Below are 22,504 nucleotides of genomic sequence, written 5' to 3' on the forward strand. Positions count from 1 at the left end.
GCCAGAGATAATGACAATACATACAAAGCGATGTATACCATGGCTCCTTTATTGCCTTGGGTCCCCCTCGTTCTTCAAACCGCGGCATTCCTTTGGCCGGAGAATTCCACTGTTGGTCGATGTGGCGCACCTTCTCCACATGCTACCCTACATGTCCTTTTCGTTTTTGACTCGCATGTATCTTAGTCCCACGCAGTTGAACAAGAAAAACTTTGAATTCACGCTGTCTGGGACGCTATGATACGCTGGCTTCTATAATTGACATGGTACATGAAAACGCTCCGCCTTGTAGATTGAAAAGAGAACCCGCTTACGCATACCCAGCACTACTGGGGCGAGAAACGCGTATCAGGTTTGGAGGGTCTCGCTGGTACATATCTTCAGCCAGATTTGTTGTGTATGCCTCCCCTATCCGCATAATACCAATAAACGCCCGGGTGGAGGAAGGATTTCGGGTTGGCCCAAGATCATCTCGACAATAAGGACATGTCTTTTTCTTTTTAAACCACTGAAATAAGCAGTGGTCGCCGAAAACGTGTTTGCACTTGGAAAGCCTTAGAGGATTCTCGGTCAGTCCGTCGGGCGTTTCTGTCCCAAATTCATTGTAGCAAATGACGCAAACTTGAGGAATTAGCAAGGTGGCAGGGGACTGTTGGATTGGATTTACTCACCCCGCTCGTCTTCCGGTAGACTCTTTATACTGACCGGCTCGCAAGAATTTGCCAACAGCTTCTTCAACGACCCAACCAGCGCAGAATGGGCTGTTGTTGCCCTTCTTCTTCTAGTGTCTTCGGAAGCGTCTGTTGCCCGGGAAGTGCGGCTTTCTGAGGCGGTAGCTCTGGAAAAGGCTGGTCGTCGGTTCCGTGCAGGCTGATTGCGTCTTTGGACGTTCTGCTGTGTATGTCGATAGAGATGGGTGCCGTGCTGTGGCTGTGTCGAATACCGATCTGCTTGAGAAACAAACGACCCTGGGTTTGGGAATGGGTATATGTGTGGTAGGATTGGCTGCAACGTGGGCGTGATTCCTGGAGCAGTTTGCTGCACAAAACCGTACTGTGCCTGGGGAATGTCGGAGGGTGCGACTCGACCTGAGGAGGTATACTGAGCGGGATAGGCATCGAGGCCCGGCCCTGAACCTGGGAAAGGCGCTGGGAAGGGCGCTGGGAAGGGCGCTGGGAAAGGCGCCGAGAAAGACCCTGAGAAGACCCCTGATAAATGAGCCGGATGAGGCTGGAGCTGATGCGGAACTGAGGCAGCAGGAGGAGGAAGAGGAGGAAGAGGAGAAGGAGGACCCGTGTTGGCATACTGGGTAGGGAAGACGTTGAGGCTCGGTCCTGACCCCAAGAAATGAGCTGGAAAGGGTTCTATTTGATGCGGAACATGCGGAACCGAGCTAGGCGCCATGTAGGGTAGATTCTGAAGCTGCGGTCGCCACGGCGGATGCCATTGCCCCGGGGGCCGGGACATGATGCCTTGATCACCGACGGAGAGGGCGCGTGTGGCTGGATTCGGGAGTAGGTCGTTGGGCAGCTTGGATGGGCGAGAGTGCGGGCGGGCGAGGTATTCTAGGACAAAAGTAGAGGGAGGAAGATGGAGGGATTAAGAGGCGGAAAATGGCGAGATAATATATTGTCGAAGTTAAAGGTGCTGGTGCAGATGATGGTGGTGATGAATGACACAAGTCACGCCAGGTCCGGTCCGCCCAAGTCGAGACCGGTTGAGGCCAAACTCAAGACGGGGTAGCCGGGGTATGATGGGCAGGTAGGCACAGATGAGCAAAGTCAAAGGCGGAAGGGACAGACGAGGCGAGGAGCGATCAGGCGGGCGAGCCAGGCCAGGCTGCGCAGGAGAGAGTTGTTTTTTTTCTGGAGCAGAAAGAAAGAGAAAGTGCTGCTTTTTCCGAGGCTGGGCTTGGGGTAAAATAAATCGAAAAGCTAATGAAATAGCTGGGCAATAAACTGGGTTTTGGTGAGGCCCTTTTAGTCAAGCAAAAGGAAGGACAAGGTTCGTTGGTAATAAACCAGGCCTTCCTTTGCGAGTAATAAGTGAAAAGGCGGGCGGCAGTGAGTGAGGAGCAAGGAGCAACAAAGAAGGGCAAAGTAAAGCAGAAAGCAGGCTGGGAGGGCGGACATGCAGGTGGATATGTATGTATGTATGTATGTAGGTAGGTAGGTAAAAAAGTAGGTAGGTAGGTAGGCAGGTATGTATGTATTGGACACTGAATGTGTTGTGTGCGCTGGATGCCGAGCCGAGAGCACCGGACCGATGCGATGCGACTCGTAAGCCTTTGGCCCTCGTTCAATCCTGAAGGTGCTTGTTATGTCTCTGTGTCCTGTGTGTGCGCGTGGCGGTGACTTGCACAATCAAGGTACAATAGAAATACATGTAAGAGGTTGGTGATACCGGCGCGTCCAACAAGACCGTATCGATTCAAAGCCACAAGAGGACAAGATGATGGATGGTCGGCTGAAAAAAAAAGAAGGGGAGGAGGAGGAGTAGAAGGAGCGGGAGCAGGAGAGGAGGAGGAGGAGGAGGAGAAAGTGGTGAGGCGGATCAGAGGCGGGGGAGGGCAAAATAGACAAAATCGGTTGGCAAGAAAATGAACAAACAGGGTAAGTTGCAAAGGCAGGCAAGCAAAGGACGACTGACCCCTGGTAATAATCAATAATCAATAATGATGGATGATATGCAGGTAGTCGTTGGGCGGGCGCTCAGTTCAGCATGGATATGAGAGGAGAGGATGAGACGCGGAGAAGAAGGATGCTTTATTAATCATGAGGACGGAATTAACGCTACGATGAACGGGATGAATGACGCTTAGTTAACTAGTATCAAGAGACTTGCTTGGTGGCTGGTGAGGGAGTGTCCAGCGAACGAGCCGTTGTGACTGCATGCAGTTTGGCAAGCAAGGAAAAGAGAGACAGGTAAGGTACTGTAGGCAGGCAGGCGGACAGAAAGAGAGACGGGCCAAGCGAGCTAGGTAGGCAGGTATCCAGCTAGCCAGCCAGCCAGCCTGCGATGGCGGATTCATTAGTTATTTTGTTGGGATGTGATGCCGCAATTAGGATAGTGGCTAGGGAAAGGGAGTCTGAAGAGAGGAGAAGAAAGTCCTGAGTGGCGTGGCGTTGCGTTGCAGAAAAGACGGCTAATGAAAGTAACGAACTAAATTATTCAAAAGTCAGCTCGCTGTGATAAGGTTGGCAGCGGAAGGACTGCCCAGAATCGAGGCAAGATGGCGGCGGCCTAGATGCGGGGGATACAGAAACACGGCAACGCGGATAAATACTAGGTAAAATAGAGGCAACCTTGACTGGTGGTCAAGAATGCGAATTATGACCTCGCTTCATACAATCACATCAAGGGAGGGAGGAAGGAAGGGAGGAGAGGAAGGGGGGGGGGGGGGTGGAGGAGATGTGATTTTCTATTGCCGTCGGCTTTTCTGCTTGTCTCGCTACTGAAGTGAAAAGGTTATCGGCATCGGCATCGGCATCCTTGATGCTTTTTGACGCCCGAATAGAGCCGGGAATGTCGCAGAAGGCCCGTGTCGTGTTGTAACTAAGTTAGTGTGTTGTGTGTTGTGTGTGGATAGTGGCGATGAAATACATGGTCTGGCTGGCTGGTCTGGTCCCCAACTTGTAAATGGCGCCCTGGTAAGTGGTCCTCCAGCCCAAAGCCTGTTCTCTCCATTCAAAAGGACAACGCATAGCAGAAAAAAAAAAGGGAAACGGTAAACAAAAAGAAACGAGCAGAAAAAATACCAAGAAAAAAAAAGAAAGAAAAAAAGAACAACATTCGCTTGTAAAACCCAGCACAGATTTCTGAGAGGCATAATATGGCAAGGCATGAATGACATGTACGGCCCTGTATGGAGTCTGGCTCCAGAATGGGAACCTGACTGACCAGACTGGGCCGTGCATCGAGAATGTGACAAGACAGGAAATCATGTTCGGATAACTGCCTGATAATTGGGCTCAAGCTCAAAAGCCGCCCACCTGTGATTGTGATTCCTAGACGAAGACGACCTGCGGTTAGTACAGTAGCTACTGATAGTTACAGTGAGCCACGGCGCTCCATCGGTGCTTGCCGTCATGCCCGCCTTTGTCCATCACCAATGGCCATGCCATTCATAGATAGGTACGAGTGCAACTTGCCATCGCCCGAGGACCGTCAAGTATCAGCAGTTGCCCCGAGGCAGAAAGAAAAAAGAGCCGAACCAGAAAATAAAACGCTTCGCCCGGTCTGTACACCCAATTGGACGCCCGTCGTACAAGAAAAATGTCTCGATGCAGTAAAACACGAGACTGCGCCCCGACCAAGATGGAATCAGCGCCAGTCATTTCTGGACAGCACACGTCCACAACCTGTCCTTGTGTCACCGTTTGTTTCCCCCCCGTGTTGGTTACATTCAAAATGACAGTCAGAAATTTCTCTCTCTCCTTCTTCCCTGCCGGCATGTTCACCGTTTCCCGTCTTGGTCTCGCTGTCTGCGCCCAATTTGCCAATCAACCTTGACGACCTTGTACACAACGGCAGTTCAGTGTGGCTGTAACATGCCTGTTCTGTTTTTTTTTTTTTTTTTTCCTTTTTTTTTTCTTTTCACAGCTCGCGCGGCATCCAGCTCCCACCCAAGCTCACTGACGACGCCCTGATGACATGATCATGTCCGTTTGCTGTGGCTCGAAGCCTCCTCGCTAGTTGACCACCTGATTGGGGGAGGACCAGAGCCGTTCACGGTGAGGAGGCTTCCGCTGAATCGTATAAGTCAGTTTTCCGAGCCACCGACCCTGGTTTCTACGCGCGGGTGCTCTCTCTCTCTTATTCCCTCTTTCTCGCTCCTACAACCCATGACTTGAGACTATACGACATATCGAGCTCTTCTCAGCCTCACAACCACTTTGCCACCCCAAGACAGGACCACGCCCACTCCCATCCCCTTTCTGTCCCTTTTTTGTATCACTTTATCAGGCCGTGCGGATCGCTCGGTGGAGAGAGAGTAAACCGGCGCGCGGTGCCCAGTGCTCATCACGGGAAACTAGCCGCTCTCGTCTTTCGCTGACTCTCACTGGTCGAAGCTGCCGATAACTAAGCGGCCAGCTCGACCCGGAGGGGAGGCGGCACGAATACAATTGCCCGGCCATGGCAGACGAACAACAGGGACCTCGTCAATGATTCAGCAAGAAATGATGTGAGAAGATGCAAACACACCCACCAACTGTCAGTCAGACGCTAGAAAGGTCATCACAAAAACTCCCCATTGACATGACACAACTCGTCAGCTGGTCACCGCCTCTCTGCTGACCCTCTTCTATCTCGTCACTGCCCCGCGGCGTGACAACGTCCGACTCCCCCCACGGCGCCGGCCGGCGCCCTCCCCCGGCATTGCCATTGTCTCTTATATTATCCAAGCCAACCCCCGTCCGTCATCATCAATTACTTTCTTGGCTACTCACTCCTCCAAGCGATCCGTTCAGTCAGCAAAAAAAAAAAAAGAAAAAAGAAAGAAAGAATGCCATGACTCCAACCTCGACTGAAAATAAGCCTTTGGCCATCAAGTCCCAAGAACTGACCTGTAAAGCTTGGCAAACAAACACCGGGGAGAAAAAAAAAACCTGTCCTTTGCACACCTGTCATGTGCTCGCTCGCGCGGGCGTTATCCCACCGCAGAATCTTTCAGCTGACCAGGTGCAACCTTGCAACGCCCTGGGGGGGATGTGATGCGAAGTTGGCGCCCTTTTTGTTTTTTCCCTCTCACCTTCGAGTGCGAAGCAGAAATAAATAAAATAAAAAAAAAAGGCCGGAAAAGCCGTCTTGTCCGTCATACATACGGAGGTACATACCTCTGTCACACAAAAAGGCCCCATTAGCCGCCCGCTCGGCGAAGCGAAGGGCACCATGGCGACGGCGGCGCGCGGTGGTGGTGCGGCCGCTCACAACTCGCCACACGACAGCCTCCTTGTTGCAGCGCCGCCTTCTTACACATGTGCGAGCCTTTTTGTCAAGTTGCTGGCCCACCTCATGTTACCAACGGAGAAGACGAGAGAGACAGCGCGGTTGGTCGTCGTGGCAATCGCCACCGCAGTGACAAGTCGTGTTCTTGTCTGACGGGACACAGCGTCATGTACGATTTGACAATAACGCTGGAGCCCGATGATGGGCAGACGACGGCGATAATGTGAATCAGCCTACCGGCGGTTCTAATCGCCACTGCTAGTCATGCAAAAAGACGTCAATTTGGCTGCATTTCTGCTCAACAAGCATTCCGGAATGTAACCTTGAAATCCCACGACAGTCACCTCGACGATGATGCATATTCGACAGCTTCACCATCACCAGCATGCGTGCCATCACCTTCTCGCAACTGCGTTGTGTACAGAATAATTCATGGAGCATCATATGCCCGTAAATAATATTAACTCGTCAGCCCTAGCGAATACCTTCGCACCATGGCCCCCCCCATCGGCTCGGTCGTCTCCCGGCGCCGTTACACCGGGCATCTCCGGGGGCCGCACCGGTGTCGCACCACGGCCGCGCGGCGCCGCAAACGGCAATGCAAGTCAACTCACAGAAAACATCCATCCGTACCCATAGAATATCACATGTACCGCATCGAAGGGCTCCACGACCAGTCCTTCATGTCTCACGTCGTGTAACCTGACCCTCACCCTCTGCCCGACTGCCCGATATAAAATTGTGGCCGGAACCCATCCTCGGCGCAGCAGCCGACTTAAAAGACTGCTGACAATCCTTCAATTACCAACGACTCCATCGTGGAATTTCATCGGAATCGCCACAGACCGCATTCATGATAGACCCAGAGAAGTTCAGCGTCATCAGTTGCCATGGGAGAGGTCCTCCGCGTTTCAGGCCAAGGATCCTACTCTGTACGCCCAATCACTCTAAGAGGGCTTTCTCGTACCATCACCGCGTATTCCACACCAAAAGGTTGTGCCATAAATATTTCGCGGCTGATGTAGCGCAGCGCATCACCAGTGCCATGTTGCACGGGCCAGCATCATCCGCAGGTCAAGACGAGTCTCGGTCTCGCATCATGGACCACAAGTGTGAGGTGGACAAGTATTCATGGTGACTTAGTTCCTCCTCGCTACCATGAACATGCCTGCCTCACTTCTTGAGTAACCGATATTTGCCACCGGCAAGCTCCAGCTCCCCAGCCGCGATCTTTTCCTCCAGAAACTCTTGCAGCTCCTCGTTGCTCCAGTGGCACCCGTCCGCGATGAGCATCTTCATCATCATGGCTATTTGGCTGAGCGGCATGGCCGGCGCCGAGTTCGTGAGCATGCCGAGGATGAACTGCCAATAAATAGTCCGTCGCTCCGCTTCCTTGGGATCTACGCCCTTGGCCTTCTTTGGCGATGCGCTGCCAGAGGCTTCTGCACCGTCGTCAACTGACGTATCGTCATGGGCATCCTGCTTTGCTTCTTCCGAGTCTAACCGTTCCATGACTACATACGTACGATTTCCGACATCTTTGAGCACCTTCTTCGTCACCCAGAACCGTAGTGCAAGCTCGAGGGCATCCTCGTCCATCATCAGGCTCTGCCATATCTCATCAAATGTGCGCTGCTGTGCGCCTGTGTCGCTCTGTGTTCCCTCGCCTTGAAATTCGAAAATGACAGCGGCTTCGTATGTCTTGCATTCAACATCGATCGTGCGATCTTCAAGTTCGAGGCTGACGGTCGCTGTGCCGAGGCTATGCAGCCACCCAAGTTTCCGAGATGATTTGAGCTGCTCGAATCCAGCCTCGTATTGTGCTTGAATATCTGCCACAGGCGCAGGAACCTTGAACGTCTCTTTTGTCAGACTAGGCCAAAAGAGACGCGACAGTATTCTTGAGTGGTACGAGAGAGCTGGGGCACCCGGTTGCTGAGCGCCGCGTATCTTACGTCGTAGAACTGCGTCAAGGCGCCTGGAATCTTGAATGTCTTTGACCATGACGTCGCAATTTTGCAGCGCGTGTTCGCCGAATCGCTTCTTTAAAAGTCCTAGAACTTTGATTTCTTGCTGGAATCCAGGTTGTTTCGACAACAGCCGCTCTGCTATTATGTGCTGAAATTCTTTGATGAAGAGGTCTTGCGAGCCGAGCGCGCTGATCAGGGTACCAACCACGTCTTCATTCTTTGGACGCTTGTAGTTGACACCTGCGTCAACGGGATCTGGAACCCAGTTCATGTCGTCCCAATCAAGATCCTCCTCGTCGATTGCTGTTCTTTGTAGCTGCGACGCTTCGTTGATAATCACCGCTAGCTCGACGAGTTTCGTTTTCGCCTGGTTGGCGTCATTGCCTTTAGGGTTTGCAAGAAGACCCGTAACCACGATTCGGATCGCATCATCTCTTTGGCAGAGGTAGAGCTGCAGGGCATGTACTACTCGATCGAGCAGCACTTTTGAGTGGTCAAGTGCGTGAAAAGTCCGAATCATGGAAATGTATGTCTGTAGGATTTCCAGTGTAGACCGACCCGGGTGTAGTAGTCGATGCTGCAGGGCAGCCGAGAAGGTGTCCGTTAATGCTAAGCGGCGCTGCGGCGTGGTAACGGAATAACTCAAGTCATCGAGTCCACCCCTTGTCTGCGGCCAGTGCAGCACAATGTCGAAAAGCTCATGTATTCGGAGCGTTGCTAGCCGACCGATGGCAATTTCACGCCACTGCTCGACGTCGGCCCATTTCACCTGGCCTCCCAGGCGGCTAAAGACTTCTACAGCCAGTCGCCCGTAGTGATTTTCCACCCAGTGACAGAGATGAGCCATGCAGCCGGGCATGACCGATCCCGAGTCGGGGTCTTTCACTTCGAGCGCCTCCCATACTCCAGCGTAGGCTTTCTGAATGAAATCACGCATGCAGCCATCCATCAACTCTGCGAAGAGCACCTGAAATTTGTCGCCCGCGAGACCGACCTTCTGCAATGACTCGAGGAGCCTCAACAACTCCTCTCGAGCGCCTGACGCATTGGGGTCCTCGAAAGCGTTCCTCCCGTCGAACTTGCGGCCGGTGCCTAAAATGGTACGTAATAACCGCCTGAGTGCAGGATTCAGGGCGTTGATAAGGCCCTGCGTCCACGAGTTGCCAATGACCGCATGCAAGTCTCGTCTGAATGTGCTGGTCGCTGCCTCCGCGGCAGGTTCGCTGGGGATGCCCCTCACCACTAGAAGCAGGCCGTTGAGATACTGCCGGTGCGCGGCTGCCAAGGTGTTCACCGTGCTGGCGACCACCTGTGCCGTGTCGGCGAGTCCCGCACAGGCGGCGAGCAGCGGCAGGACGTGGTTGACAAAGTGCTGCCGGACCTGGCGTGCGTGCCATAGCAGGACGTCCTCGGTGTGCGTCGCGAGGGGCACGTTGGCGGTCGGGTCCAGCACGATGGGCAGCGCATCGTAGAAATCCGACTCGGTGTCCTGCGACTGTGGGGGCAGCGTGCCAAACGAATCTTCCATGGCGACGGAGGAGGGAAGCTGGATGCGTGACGTGACCAGGTGCCAGGCCCGATCCCATCTCACCTGGTCCGACACATCGTTGGCTGCATGTCGCCTGCCGCCGCGCGCCGACGCGTTGACCGTGGCTGGAGGTGGACCGCCGAACGGTTCGCCGGGTTCTAGGGAGGGGAGCCGTGGCGTGGGCTGTGACGAGTCGGTCTGGAAGACGGCCTTGAAGATTTTTTGCCGTTGGGCGCGCACCGTCAAGGCTGACATGCTGCCCGCTCGAATTGGACGTCGATGAAGGCAACGTTGTTTTGCAGGGGATCACAACGGTGTTTGACGGGAAGTGGTCGCGGGAGCACGTGCTGTAGTGGGGGTGCTTCAGCGTAGTTCCCACTGAAGCGTTCCTTCCCTTCTTCTAGGTATCAGGGACAATCAATCGGCATGAGGCATCATTATGCCGTTCTAAAAAGAGAAAATACGGCTCTTAATATCAAATCGTCAAGCATGTCAAATTCATTCGTCACTTCATCATTGTGCCTCTCGCGTCTGCGGACACTCGAGCTCCGGCACTTCCTCCGCCTCCTGCCGCTTTGCATCGCTTCTCTGCGCTGCACCAGCCCGGTCTTGACCCCATTTAGATACAAATTCATACGTGAGTCTTGACACCATATAGGTGTTGAGCTCCTTCTGCTCGTGCACGTCCTCTTTCTGCAGCCGCGCCAATTCCTCATCTCCGAGTGAGGTTCTCCGCATCGCCGTAACCTGCCGCAGGATGTGCACCAGGACCTCCTCCGAGCATCGAGCTCGAGGACGCTCTCTAAAGAGGGAGACGGAGCGTACGTACCGTCTCGTTACATCTGTGGCGCCGTCGACCGAAAAAGCAATGACATATATGAGTGCCTTGCCCCAACCTGGATCATTCATATTAGCAATATGAAGCCATTCCCGGTTAAGGATAAACTTACCTTCACTATACAGTCGGGGCTGATCAAAAGCATTCTCGCAAGGATCGGCATGCACCCATCTGCGCTGGCTCACCGAGTATACTTCGACGAAAACGTGGTCGGTTGCCGTCCAAACCCAGCGAACCCTCGCTCCGAGTGCTCGACAGAACAGAGCGAAGCAGTTCGCCCATTCACCGACTCTACCTCGCCTGGTTCGCATGAGCATCCTCGGGTCTCTGTAGCGAGGAAACCTCTCGAAGCTCAAGCAAGTCGGGTTGGAGCATCGGTAGAGTTCGACCCGGAGGGCGCCAAACTCCGATTCCTCTGCTGTTGGCGTGCCCATCCCAACGGCGACCGTGGCAGACTGGCATTCCGAACAAGGAGGGTTGTTGACCCAAGTGAAGAACCGATTTTTGAACCAGTCCATCATGGCGATGATGGAACACTCCATAAAATTCCAGTGAGGATCTTTTCCACTGGATGCCTGCGTGTTCTGCGCGTACGCCGACTCTTTCTCTGATGCCTTGACATATATCTCGTCCAATGGCATCGTATCCAGAGCCAACTCTTGCAACCCCTCGTCTTCATACAATAGTGGCATATATGATAGGCTGATGAGAAGATTGCGGAACTTTTGGGCCTCTTTATCTCCTTCTGCGGGCGGCTCTGGGATGAGTGGGAATCTTCTCCTAAATCGGTCGCGAAGGCTCGTGTCCTTCATAGCCTGATGGTATGACGGAGGCGCCAGGTCTTTGGAGGACGAACCTTGTACGATGATTGTGGTTTCATTGGCTCTGTCATTGGCTCTGTCCCGAATACTCTGCTTGTGCCGTTTTCGCATCAACTCAACGAATCGCGCAGTGAAATCTCTAGTCCACGCAATGTCGTTCTGTGTAAGCTGTCGAAGTCGCGACTCAATTTCCCTTGGTGTTTTCCGATCTAGTTTGGTTTGAACATATTCCGGCGATGGCTGTATCGGCACCACTGGCAGCTCCGGACGGATCTGTGTTCGATTCTCTATATCGTCAAAGGTCAACTGTGCTGGAATGATGAGTGCTGCACCAGTTTCCGGGGAGCCGGCGACGATGTGGCCGAATAGATCGCCGGTATTGGCATGGATTACCCACGAGCCGCAGTCCCCGATTTCCAAAGGATAGTCGAGTTGGACATAGTAAACCTCCTGGTATGTGTCCGTGCCGGGGAGGCTTGTGAACATGCCGGTACCGGAAAGTCGCCCGCTGAGGATGCCTCTAGATGTAATGGCAAGGATTTTGACATCCTTGGGTCCATCCTCAACTATGTTTTGGACAGAAATCTCTTTTCCGTCGTATTCGATCGAGTTCGGAGCTTGATGAGTAACCTTGGATACCTCGATAAGGATGTAGTCAAGGTTGGTCGCGGGATCATCTGCCGAGCAGATGGCGATTGTGGGAAGTCGAATCGTTTCTTCAATGACTCGTAGTTGCTTCTGCTTCACGTTTTCTTGAAAGTCTGGTCTGATGCGGGGCAGCTCGCTCTGTTGCGCGTCGGATATATCGAGCTTGGCCAGTGCTGCGCGATCCGGATCGTTGCCGTCGTCGGTGACGTCGCTAAAAATGTCCTCGTCGATGGACAAGGTGCTGTCGGTGTCTGAATCAGATAATCTGTCATACGCATCCTCCTCGCCGGCGAAACGGAATGCATGCTCGGCTGTCAAGTAATAGAACCGCTCCCCAAGCTGGATGACACCACCAACGGTGGCGCTGCTGGTTTGAGGTTCCCTTGATCCAGCGTTGATGGTGAGCTCCATTCCACAGGGGCTGCCGTGAGGCTCGACGAGCCCTTCAATGACAAGCGCGGATCGCTGGTCGTTGTCGCTCGCCTCAGCCACCCGGACCAGTTGATTAAAATCCGGTGGTCGAGAAGCATGGCCTGTCTTTATGCCGGGGTATTTATCGAGGATACCGCTTTCTTTGATGACGTTCCTCACAAGCTTGCGATGCGCCGACACCTCGCAGCAGAACAGGATGGTCGGGCAGGCCAGCTCCGGCGTCTTGCCAATCATGTACATGGACCAGGTAACCCACGAGGATACCGTCTCCACGCCGCTCTCGAGATGCTCCTTGATGCGCGGGCACATCCTCTTGAAGGCATCCCGCGCAGGGCCGACGGCCTCCCAGCACAGCTCCTTGCCAAACTTGCCGATCTGGCGACCGACGGAGAGCGTGGGCTCCGGCCATGCCGTCGTGCCGCGCGAGGTGAGGGCTCGCAGCGCATTCAGGGTTCCCTCCCGAACGAGGTTGGGGGAGGTGACGGTCGTGCTCATACCGGATGTAGCATTTGTCGCATCTGATGATGTCGTCGATGCGGTCAGTCAGTCAGTCAGTGAGTTATTCGCGGGGCTGAAGAGCCAAGCTCGCGAGGAAGCCCTGAAGCTAGGCCGCGCATGCATGCTGACGGAGATTGTGGCGCGGGCGCGAGGCCTCTTGATTGATGGCGTGTTGTATGCCTTGTGGTGACGGTTTTTTGAGCCTGTCTTGATTCATAATTCGACAAGTTGCACCTGATTGACCGCCAGCTTGAAACCTGGCCACAGGTACCCAACCGAGACTTGTCCTTGCCTGGTTCATCAGTTCTTTGGCCAGCACGGATGTATGTATGGACATACATTCTCAAGCAGGTAAAATCAAGATGTAGTTGCAATAGACGACAACCAAAAATCCGGCTCTACTGATACTGGTAGTAGCCTTGTGCCTTGTGGCGCAGCACTGGCAAAACCGGCCGCCCTTTCAGCTGCCCCATCGCCTTGCGTTGGGCTGAATTTTGATACCTACAGTATGTGTACCTGTATTTTGTGATGGCAAAGAACCCTTCGTTGTCGAGGACACTGGAACGACTGGTATACGAGGGCTGTAAATAAATCCAGCGCAGCTGTCTGTATTTGAAGCCCTTGTCAATATCATCACTTTCACCTCCTCATCTACATCTTCGTATTCTCAGAATCATTCATCACTGTCTTTAGTAAAGCAACCCCCAGCTGTGCCTAATTTACAAGTCAATCTTCTAGCACTCCTCAGCAAGGCAATCCTCCTCGTGTGTAGCCCAGCCCTGTACGGATTACAGGTGCCTCCTTCCTTAAAAGGACAGCCAGCCACCTGCACATCGTCCCCTAGTTAGGCTGGCATTACAACCTCTTTTTTTTTCTCCTTCATAATGAGCGACAAAGCTTTGCTTGACATCAGTATTTTAGATGCGAATATTGCGGATTCAACGAAAGCTGCGCTGGAGAAAGCCTTTTGGGATTATGAAGGAGCACACCTGGATCTGCCCGAGGTTGACCTGAAGCGCTATTGGGCTTGCTATCACAATGAGTGCGCGAAAGCACTGTACGAAGGTGGCCAGCACATTGCAACTCGCACGCATCAAGATGTCATAGAATGCACACGCATGCTGCGAGACGGGCACGATCGGGAAGCAGTCAAGGAGTACATACGCTCAAAGCTCACTACGTTACACATGAACGAAGACGAGATTGTCGAGAATTCTATCGACCTAGCCGCCAGTGTTCTTCTCATGATGAACTTTTGCAGCTACTCCTCTGGATACTCTAGCCGGCGTGCCCTGAACTGGAACAACAGCAGCTCCTTGCAGGCGCTTCTCCAAGATTACTTCCACGACGGCAGCGGCGCAGAGACCAGAGAGAACATCAGGCTGGAAAAGATATTTACCGCCCATAACTTGACACGAATTGCAGGGCTTGATGTGATCTGGACCGACAACATGCTTGACCACTTGCGACTCACAGACGATGATCGCCGCGTGCATATTTTCCATCACGCCTCGTTCCTAGAAGTCCAAAAGCACAGGTGCCTTCTTAGCCAATGCGTGACGGCGTTTAACAATTTCCCGCTGACCTTGAATTAGTCCGAACAGCCTCTTACCGTCTCATCTTGCGGAAGAGACGTTGCGAACACTCGCGCTGCTGCTTCCTTCCTCCGACGCAGGCACCCGAAAATGGCTCACGAGACTGCCCAACTACCCAAGCCTCGACAGGCGTGCCTCCCGCTACAGGAGGCTCAAGACGGATGACCGCCAGCTCGAAAAGTTCCCTTTTTGGGGTGAGCGACTGATTATGCTCAAGCAAGTCTTTGATGAAGCACAGCCAAAGTCGCTATCTCAATGGTGGTACGACCGACGCAACGGCGTGCAATGGTAAGTCCTTTGGCTCTCGAAACTCGCGCTCTAATTAAGGTGACATGATCTGTCAGGTATACCTTCTGGGTTGCTGTGCTAGTGTTGATTCTCACAGTGGTGTTTGGGTTGATTCAGAGCATTGAAGGGGGGCTGCAAGTATACGCCTCTTTCAAGGCTCTGGGGTCTGGGAGCAGTTGAACTGTTTGTTGTAACTGTTCCAGGGTACTTAGAGACACGGTCTGTAGTTAGCCTGTGTCATGAAGCAGTACTTTTATCTTCATAGTTGCTAAGAGTGTTGGTCATGATGAGATGACGATGATGATGTATGACAACGGTGTTGGAGCACCGCACACGACAAGTTATTTAAGCGCTATAAACGGCATGTATGTGCATTTATTTCTAATCCAGCGTGACTTTATATATACATATACCCACGCCACCACAAACCTCATCAGCCGATCGTCCACTTGATGCCCTTACGCAGCGTGCCATCCCCATCCTTGCCGCCAAACGCCTTCCAGTCGTCCAGGCACATGTCGATCGACTGCTCGCCGCTCGTGTTCTCGTCCGCCACCACCGCCCTGCGCGTCACCCCCCGGTACGTCATCGTGATGGTCTTGCCGCACAGCCTGTTGTCCTGCGCCTGGCCGTAGCGGTCAAACACGCCCGACGGCACCGCCACCAGCGTCGCGTCCGCGGGCACCCTGCCCTTGAAGTAGGTGCTCAGCCCGCAGGCGCCCGAGTCGTAGAAGGTGCGCCGGCAGCGCGCGGCGTCGCCGAACTGGAAGATGGAGCCGTCGTTGGTGCCGGACGTGATGGCGCGCTTCTCGACGGCGTCCTCGGTCGGGGCGGCGAGGATGAGGCTGGCGGTGGCGAGGAGGAGGGAGGGGCGCATGGTGACAAGAGGGTCGAGGTTATGTTTTGTATGTGAGACTAGAGGAGTTGCGAGTGTAGATGGCATGCCCTTTCACGGTCGAACAAGACGGCGACCAGGTCGCACTTATAGCCATGGCCTCTGGCCGTGTAGCCAAGGAGAAACGGACAGCAATTGCCGTGATGGACCTGTCGCTAAAATCTGACAATTCCCTCCAATGACCTGATTCTTCCCATGCCGCCAAGCTCGGTGATTGACGGGAATGCCCACCGTGCGTTTCTCCTAGACGAGACGCGATGCCCACCCGCCGCAACGGCAAGCCCGCCACGCTCATGACTACAGACATTTGAAATAATAGCATCGCTCAAGGAGTTCTAGAACGTTGTCATTGTGCTCCGAATCGCGTTGTTCCGAGTAAGCGCAGGACGGGCTGGGGTGTGTGCGCGATCGCTGATAGGTGGAAAATGTGCGAACAAGTCCGGAACAATCAGCAATGAAGACCTAGGTAATCACCAACCTCAACGTTTTGGCTGGCAAATGGCGGAAAGGGCCGCTGCATAGTAGACTAATTAAAAGATTGTTTCGAGCCTAAATCTGTCTTAATCTTCAAGGGCCCCAGAGTTTCCACTCAAGGGTAGGTAATCTGATAAAGGACTGCCGTGTACCCACCGACATCCATCTATCCGAAGCCATAAATAGATGACGGATACTAGTTATAGGACGAGCAGGTTTGTCATGTGGCATGCTGACCGATTAGCCCATTGCAGACGCTCATCTTCCGTTTTGGCTAGTAGGGCAGCATGTCTCAAACAAACAACCGACGGGCAAGTGACAAGTGTTAGTGGCGCGGATACTTACCTTGCAGGGCTGAAAGGAGCTATAAAGAGCGACGCTGCCGTTCGTGGTTCGTCCATCTGGGGTTCTAGCCTTCTTCTTTTCACACTACTGGCATACGAGCTTCCAGTAGCTCCGAGGATGAGGCATCAGTGCCTTGCTACTTGTCCAGGTTCATGGTAGATCCCTCTTCAGGGTATCCTTGCTGGCTCTCGCCAAGTGAGCTCATAGACTCGGCCCTTACATGACCTCGACTTCAAAACATAGAATGGACATGTACAAACAAGCAAAAGTCTTTTAATTCAAATAATTTCTGCGCACCTCGCATCAGCTGCCCCATGATGCAGGTGACGATGGCAAGTCCCAACAGTCCTGTGCAGGCTGGCTTGCAGCTGCACGTTTCCCAAAAAGCAGAGAAAGCAAGTAGCAGCTGCCTTTATCAAGTAAAGGCGGGAAATAAAACTCCTTCCCAGATTTAACCAAAATGAAAAAGAATAGAAAAAGGAATACCATATAACACAGGCCGGGTATATCTGGGTGTCACTGCGCCCACCGAGTACGGCCAACCCTCTCTCTATGCAGCTCCTATGTACGGGTGTTGGGGAAAATATACGGAAATTTTGCTCGCCTCTCATCGGCCACTACGGCGACGCGGCAGACCCTGCAGGTCAGGCGGTGCTGCTTCCGGTGGTCCTTCGCTTGCATTTATCGTGTAGCATGTGCCCATTCCTGGCCGTTGTTCTGGTGAATTCCGCGCCGCAGTTTGGACAAGTTGCCTTGGCGGCGTGGCCAGACTTCTCGCGCTGGTGGCGCAAAAGATTGCTAAACGTAGAGAACTGGCGTCCATTGCACCCATGGTCCCAGCATCGAGGCTTCGGCCGGCTCGATGCGGCTCCGGAGGGGGAGAGATCGTGGGGGCCACTGGAGGGGCTTCTTGGCAATTGGTACATCATGTTGCCTTCTTGGCCATGAGGAACTGAAGATGTTGTTTGTTGACTCGACCTCAAGCTGCTGTCGCTATCGTTAGCATATCAGTGCAGTGCAGTTCAAATGTCAAGGGAACGCACCCAAAGTCACTCGCGCCTATGTATCCGTTTGAGTAATCCATGGGTAGATTGTACGACTGCGGACTGTTTTGGCAGGTTAGCGACGCAGACTTGTAGATAGAGGCGGCTAGTTTCCGAAGCATACAGTGGCTGTTGATAGGACAGTGAGTAGCCGTGCGAGGTCTCTGACGTAGGACTGTAAGAGGGCAGGTATGACGATGTTGGCATGAGGTGGGGTGATTCGGCCATCAAAGGCACCGTCGTATGGGTTGTCGGGTTGTAGACTGCAAGTCCAAGATTCCCGATAGTATCCCTCGGGCTCATAATGGTCGAGTCTGCAAAGGAAGAGTTGCTGTAGCGGCGTAATCTGGCGTTGAGGCGCGAATCTCTGCGAGCACGGTCCTGCTGACGCTTCAGGGTATGCTGATCCGGGGTGAAGGAGAGCGAGGGACTGGACGCCGATGATTTTGTGCTAATAGGAGACATTGCAACAGCGTCGCTTGTCTGGGCCACGACGCTGAAATCATCTCCAAACATTATGTCGCCAAAATGGTGGTGGTGGTTGTGTTGTTGGTGGTGATGATGACGGTGGTCTGAACGAGGATCTATGGTTGGAATAGGCCGACAGTTAGCCAGGGAGGTCTCTGCTAGTGGCAATATTTAAGTCAAGGGGAGCGCCATTTCCCACATACCTTGCCAGGGAAAGCCACTTTTGCTTCCAATCACTGAACTGGGATCCAATGACAAGGCTATGGCGCTGTAGCCTGGTTAGGAGTTGGGTGGTTGGGACAAGCGGCCTGGTTTGGGGGCGGACGACTGACCTCATTATGGGGTGGGTAGACTGGTTTCAAGTGAAATCGATGGAAATGTGTCTTTTCCTGTATTGAATTGTCGTGAAGACAGTCCGGCTTGAAATTGGCGTGGTAATTAGGAAAGGAAGCGTAAGCGTGAACTGCTGCTGATTTGAGGACCCCGGCTTGCGCGGAGTGTCCTCGGTCTGAATGCAAATGCGGTAGGCTCCGCGGGGGTGTAAACTGTGGGTGATGAGGCGGTAGCTTCTTCCAAAGGTGTGTCGGCCACCAGCAAGATTGATTGCAGCAAAAGCACAGCCAGTCAGTACTCGGTGGTTCGGGAGGCCTGTAACTTCTGTCCAGGGTTTCCTAAGCCGAGTCTCGAAACACAGGCGCTCTGCATGAGAGCACTTGCAGCAGCACACGACAACGTCACCGCGTTGCAGATGTCAGATGAGCTTCCTTTGCAGCTGGGTGAACGTCTTTTTCGGGATGAGCGGGTGGTATATGCAGAGGATATGTGGCAGACGATGTAAATCATTCACATGGAAGCCTGCGGAGTGAGTGCCAGGAACCGGAAGTCGGCGAGACCTGAGCAGCTTATATGGAGTTTGACGAGTTGGCCATGTGTAGGGAGCATGTATGTACGAGCTACTGCTACTCCTCCGAGGCTTGGTATAGGATGCTTAGAGTCGAGATTGCATCGCGCGGGCGCTCAAGGGAACGGGGCAGAAGCCAGGGCCAAGGCAAACGGCCGAGCATGGCATAGCATGGAGCCCGTTGGACGACGAGGCAGAGGGGTGTGGCCCGTGTGGGGGCCAGTTGAGAGTTGTTGCATGACAGAGGAGGTGTGCGTGTCGCCCGCAACTTGTGAATGCGAAGGAGGAGGGTGATGTCAGTGAAGAAGGGAAGAGAGGAGGAGGGGGTGGAGTGAGTTGAGTGAGAGCCTGGTTGAACGCGGGAAGGAGCCTGTCTGGAAAGCGGGAAGGAGGGGGTCAGAAGTTGGAAGCCCCATCAGTCGTCTACGAAGAGTACAAAATAGCATGGCGTGGCACCTGGTTAGGAAGAACTAGTTTATTTACGCAGTAGTTGGAGTGGTTGGCTGCAGGCGGGACAGACCATCCGGCCCTTGCTGTCGGCCATTACCAATTATAGACGGTGCTGGTTGTTTATGTTGGTGCAAGCCTGAGGCAAATGAGACTGGATGCGTAGTACATGTACGTAGGGTCTTGAACTTCACGAGCGCACCTTGAGGACCAGCAGCCTCTTCCCCCTGCTTCCCTCCATAACAAAAGTTCCAGGCCGATTCCCTAGCAGCTGAGCCCTGCCCAACGGAAATTGACCAGCTACATACATACATATTCGTACAGCATATCCTCCAAACCATGCTCGTAGCTGGCTGTGGAGTTGGTGTGTGAGCGTGTCCACAACTAAATTCATCCAGCCGCCCAGATGTTGGATTTTAGACGGACAGAAGCAACAGCAACAGCCACCCCCGTAGTTAGTGTTGAAACCAGTAGAAAGAGTGCTGGCGCCACCCCCGGAGCCGTTGCCTAACAGGTACTAACGCTACACTAATGCAGCTACAGGCTACTGCTACCTGTCAGTAACTAACTTAGTAGTTAGTGGACGAATGGGAGTCGGGCCTTGGGTTGTTACATGGACAGTGGCTTACAACTTGAACACCCTTCCAATGTAGTGCGGCCGCAAGATGGAAGAAGAAGAAAAAAAAAAAAAAGAGAGAGAGAGAAATAAAGCCTTCTCGCCTTGCTCATTGCCACCACAGTCTCGCTAAAAACGGACTGACGAGGCGAACATGCCGCCGGGCGACGTCTGTCTCACCCCGCCTCGTTGGCTGGCCCAGTCAGTGCCAAGCCCCCGCGACGACTAGAAACATACAAAAGTCTAAAATATTATATAGTTACACATAATGTTGTCCGCGTGCCACGGAGCCGAAGCGGCTGAGTGATGGATGAATGAGCGAATGAGCCCCTCCTCCATCTCGGACCAAAGTTGCTCGGCGCCAACAAGCATCCGATCGGGACCACGATAAATGAGACCGAGTCCGGAGTGCGGATTACTACACGAGGCAAAGGATATGGCGCCCTGAGATAATTTGTGACTTCTTGGGTATACTGCTGTTTTTATTATCAACTTGAATAAAATAAATAAAACGGGCGAGAGGCTGGGGAGCGAGGTCCGCAGCCCAACAGCCAGCAACATGTGGTGTCTGGTGTCTGGTGTCTGGTGTCTGGTGTCTGGTGTCTGGTGACTAGACAAGCCCAACAAGGCCATTAAAACTTTTAAAAACGAGGATATAACGACTTCTCGTATGCCACCGTTCTTGTGGCTGATGGGTCACCGATGCACCTACATAACCGTCTGTCTGTCTGTCTGTCTGTCTGTAAAGTGACGATCGATTCACAAGCAACAAGACCTCGCACCGCGACCCGGAACATCCAACAAAAAAAGGGTGCATTATTATTAGCAAGCTAGTTTTAGAACTACCTAATTAATGCCAAACCTCGCTCTACTTGCCTAACTCGATGACTTGCTGAGAAGAAGGTGCTTCCAGACACCAGCCAGCCTCGATGTCGACCCCCCCTTTCCTCCCAGCCCACCCGTAAGCCGCCACCAGTGTGAATAGATGAACGAACTACGGTACTAATTGAGGTACTAATCTACAACCAGGCCACACCATGCGACCAGTAACCCGCTGCTCATTTGTCCACTTTACCAATGATAACAGCAGTTGTGGCTCGGCCTTGTTTCGCGCTGGCTTTCCTTCTTCTCCTGTGCATGGCGCTGGGCTATATGTGGAAGTCGTTAACCCCCCTCCATTCATAAACCCATCAGCTTCTTTCTTGGCGGTAACCGCATATTGAAGAGAGGCTTCTTCGCCAAGACTAAGCCGGAAGAAAAGTCCCTTCTTCATCCGTACGGCTGGCCGCATCATCAGGAAGAAACATGCCCTCCCCCTCTTTCTTCCACGTCCAGGGTGACACAGCTGGAGCTGGACAAGGCGAATGCTACCAAACGGTCCCCAAAGCAAGCAAGGAGCCGAAATCTTTGGACCGAGCCTTTTTTTTTTCCCCCGTCATCCAATCCCGCAGCCCTACGCGCAACCCACCACCACCAAACCGGCCGAGAAGTTCAATCCTAGTTATGTAGTGTAGCCCCCCCCCCCCCCCGCGCAGCTATTTTGGTCTCTCGGACCTCGCAATGGGGGGGCGGAACCATGTATGTTAGGAGGGGGGGGGGAGAAGGCTGGCGAATTGGTGGTGGCTTTTGTGTTATTAGGCGGACGGGTTGGCGGGCCGGAGCAAAAGCCCGATTATCTTGTCATTTCTACTCCGCAGTGCATTTGTTCTCTTTCTACCTCTCTCTCTCCCTCTCTCTTGTGAGACGTGAAAGCCTGCAGTCGCCTTCTGCCGTCAGCTCGCACGCAAAAAAGGGATCTACATGCATGAATCATATCCTTGCCTGCAATATGGAGTACCAGTACCACTCGAAGCGGCCGCTGGTCTCCTTCGGCTCGCCTTCCACTAGCTTCCGGGGCCCCAAGCTCCTTCATCAAAGTCGCATCGAAATCCCATGAGGCTGGCCGCTGGGTCATCACAGATTCAGCGCCCGCGATTGCGAGGCGAGGCTGCTGCACTGCACCGCAATTCTGCTCAGGAACAATCTTTGCCTCGTTGCCAAGACGAAACTCGATGCTTCAGCTCGATCAATCCGGCCCTTTTATTAACAAGGCCTACGCCATCACCACCATCAGCATCTCTTCTAGACCTAGACAACCACACTTGCCATGTGTGACGAAGCTCAAGTTACTGCATGCTACAGCCCAGCTGTAGGTTAAATTCCGACCAACCATCGCAGCTTGACAGCGCCCGGTCTGTCGCTTCTCGGTTCGCCTCAGTTCCGGACCGCGCTTTAGTTACCCAAATCGTCTTGTTAGGCATGGCATCGCGACCAGAGACATTCATCAGTCCACCCAACATCCTTGATTGGCGCAGCTGGCCCTTCATGCACACTCCCCCCTTTCTGCGGGGGAGCGATGGCTTTCATTGTGCTACGGCAAAGAGATGACCTTGCTGGTTGGTCCCATGGAAAGGGCCATGTCTCTGTGCTGCGCAACTTCTGATGCGACAGATCCGCTACCAGCCCCGGTGCCGCGTACAAGCCCGACCACAACTTGCTTCTACATCACGCTTGGATAAGTAGAGACCTATACTGAATACCAGTTCCCCCGTGTATCGCGTCTTTCTTCTCGATGGGCAATTCCTTCCATTCATAACTCACTCGGTTAGTTGGTGGCCGCATCCCCGCGTGCTACCTCTATGCAGCACCCGCAAGACGGAACTTGGCACAGGCGCTTCGTCACCTGCCACCATGTGCATGTGCACCAAT

General features: G+C 53.4%; 5 protein-coding genes across 5 annotated transcripts; 1 reads left to right on the forward strand and 4 right to left on the reverse strand.

The window, feature by feature from the left end:
* Positions 1 to 7,122: 7,122 nt before the first annotated feature.
* Positions 7,123 to 9,702, reverse strand: ISF_00384 (Cullin; the record flags this gene model as incomplete). Its single annotated transcript, XM_018843991.1, has 1 exon — positions 7,123 to 9,702. One exon carries the CDS (start codon positions 9,700 to 9,702, stop codon positions 7,123 to 7,125), a length of 2,580 nt encoding a protein of 859 aa, XP_018708441.1.
* Positions 9,703 to 9,960: 258 nt separating this feature from the next.
* On the reverse strand, positions 9,961 to 12,681 carry ISF_00385 (peptidase (PNG1); the record flags this gene model as incomplete). The annotated part of the gene is made up of 2 exons (XM_018843992.1): positions 9,961 to 10,343; positions 10,398 to 12,681. 2 exons carry the CDS (start codon positions 12,679 to 12,681, stop codon positions 9,961 to 9,963), a joined length of 2,667 nt encoding a protein of 888 aa, XP_018708442.1.
* Positions 12,682 to 13,568: 887 nt separating this feature from the next.
* ISF_00386 (hypothetical protein) lies at positions 13,569 to 14,571 on the forward strand (the record flags this gene model as incomplete). The annotated part of the gene is made up of 2 exons (XM_018843993.1): positions 13,569 to 14,221; positions 14,280 to 14,571. 2 exons carry the CDS (start codon positions 13,569 to 13,571, stop codon positions 14,569 to 14,571), a joined length of 945 nt encoding a protein of 314 aa, XP_018708443.1.
* A 429-nt stretch (positions 14,572 to 15,000) lies between these two features.
* Positions 15,001 to 15,444, reverse strand: ISF_00387 (hypothetical protein; the record flags this gene model as incomplete). Its single annotated transcript, XM_018843994.1, has 1 exon — positions 15,001 to 15,444. The coding sequence occupies one exon, from the start codon at positions 15,442 to 15,444 to the stop codon at positions 15,001 to 15,003; it is 444 nt and encodes a 147-aa protein (XP_018708444.1).
* A 1,635-nt stretch (positions 15,445 to 17,079) lies between these two features.
* On the reverse strand, positions 17,080 to 17,840 carry ISF_00388 (hypothetical protein; the record flags this gene model as incomplete). Its single annotated transcript, XM_018843995.1, has 3 exons — positions 17,080 to 17,268; positions 17,321 to 17,387; positions 17,449 to 17,840. 3 exons carry the CDS (start codon positions 17,838 to 17,840, stop codon positions 17,080 to 17,082), a joined length of 648 nt encoding a protein of 215 aa, XP_018708445.1.
* Positions 17,841 to 22,504: the final 4,664 nt, after the last annotated feature.

This window comes from Cordyceps fumosorosea, assembly GCF_001636725.1.
Source record: "Cordyceps fumosorosea ARSEF 2679 chromosome Unknown scaffold_1, whole genome shotgun sequence".
Taxonomy (NCBI): Eukaryota; Fungi; Ascomycota; class Sordariomycetes; order Hypocreales; family Cordycipitaceae; genus Cordyceps; species Cordyceps fumosorosea.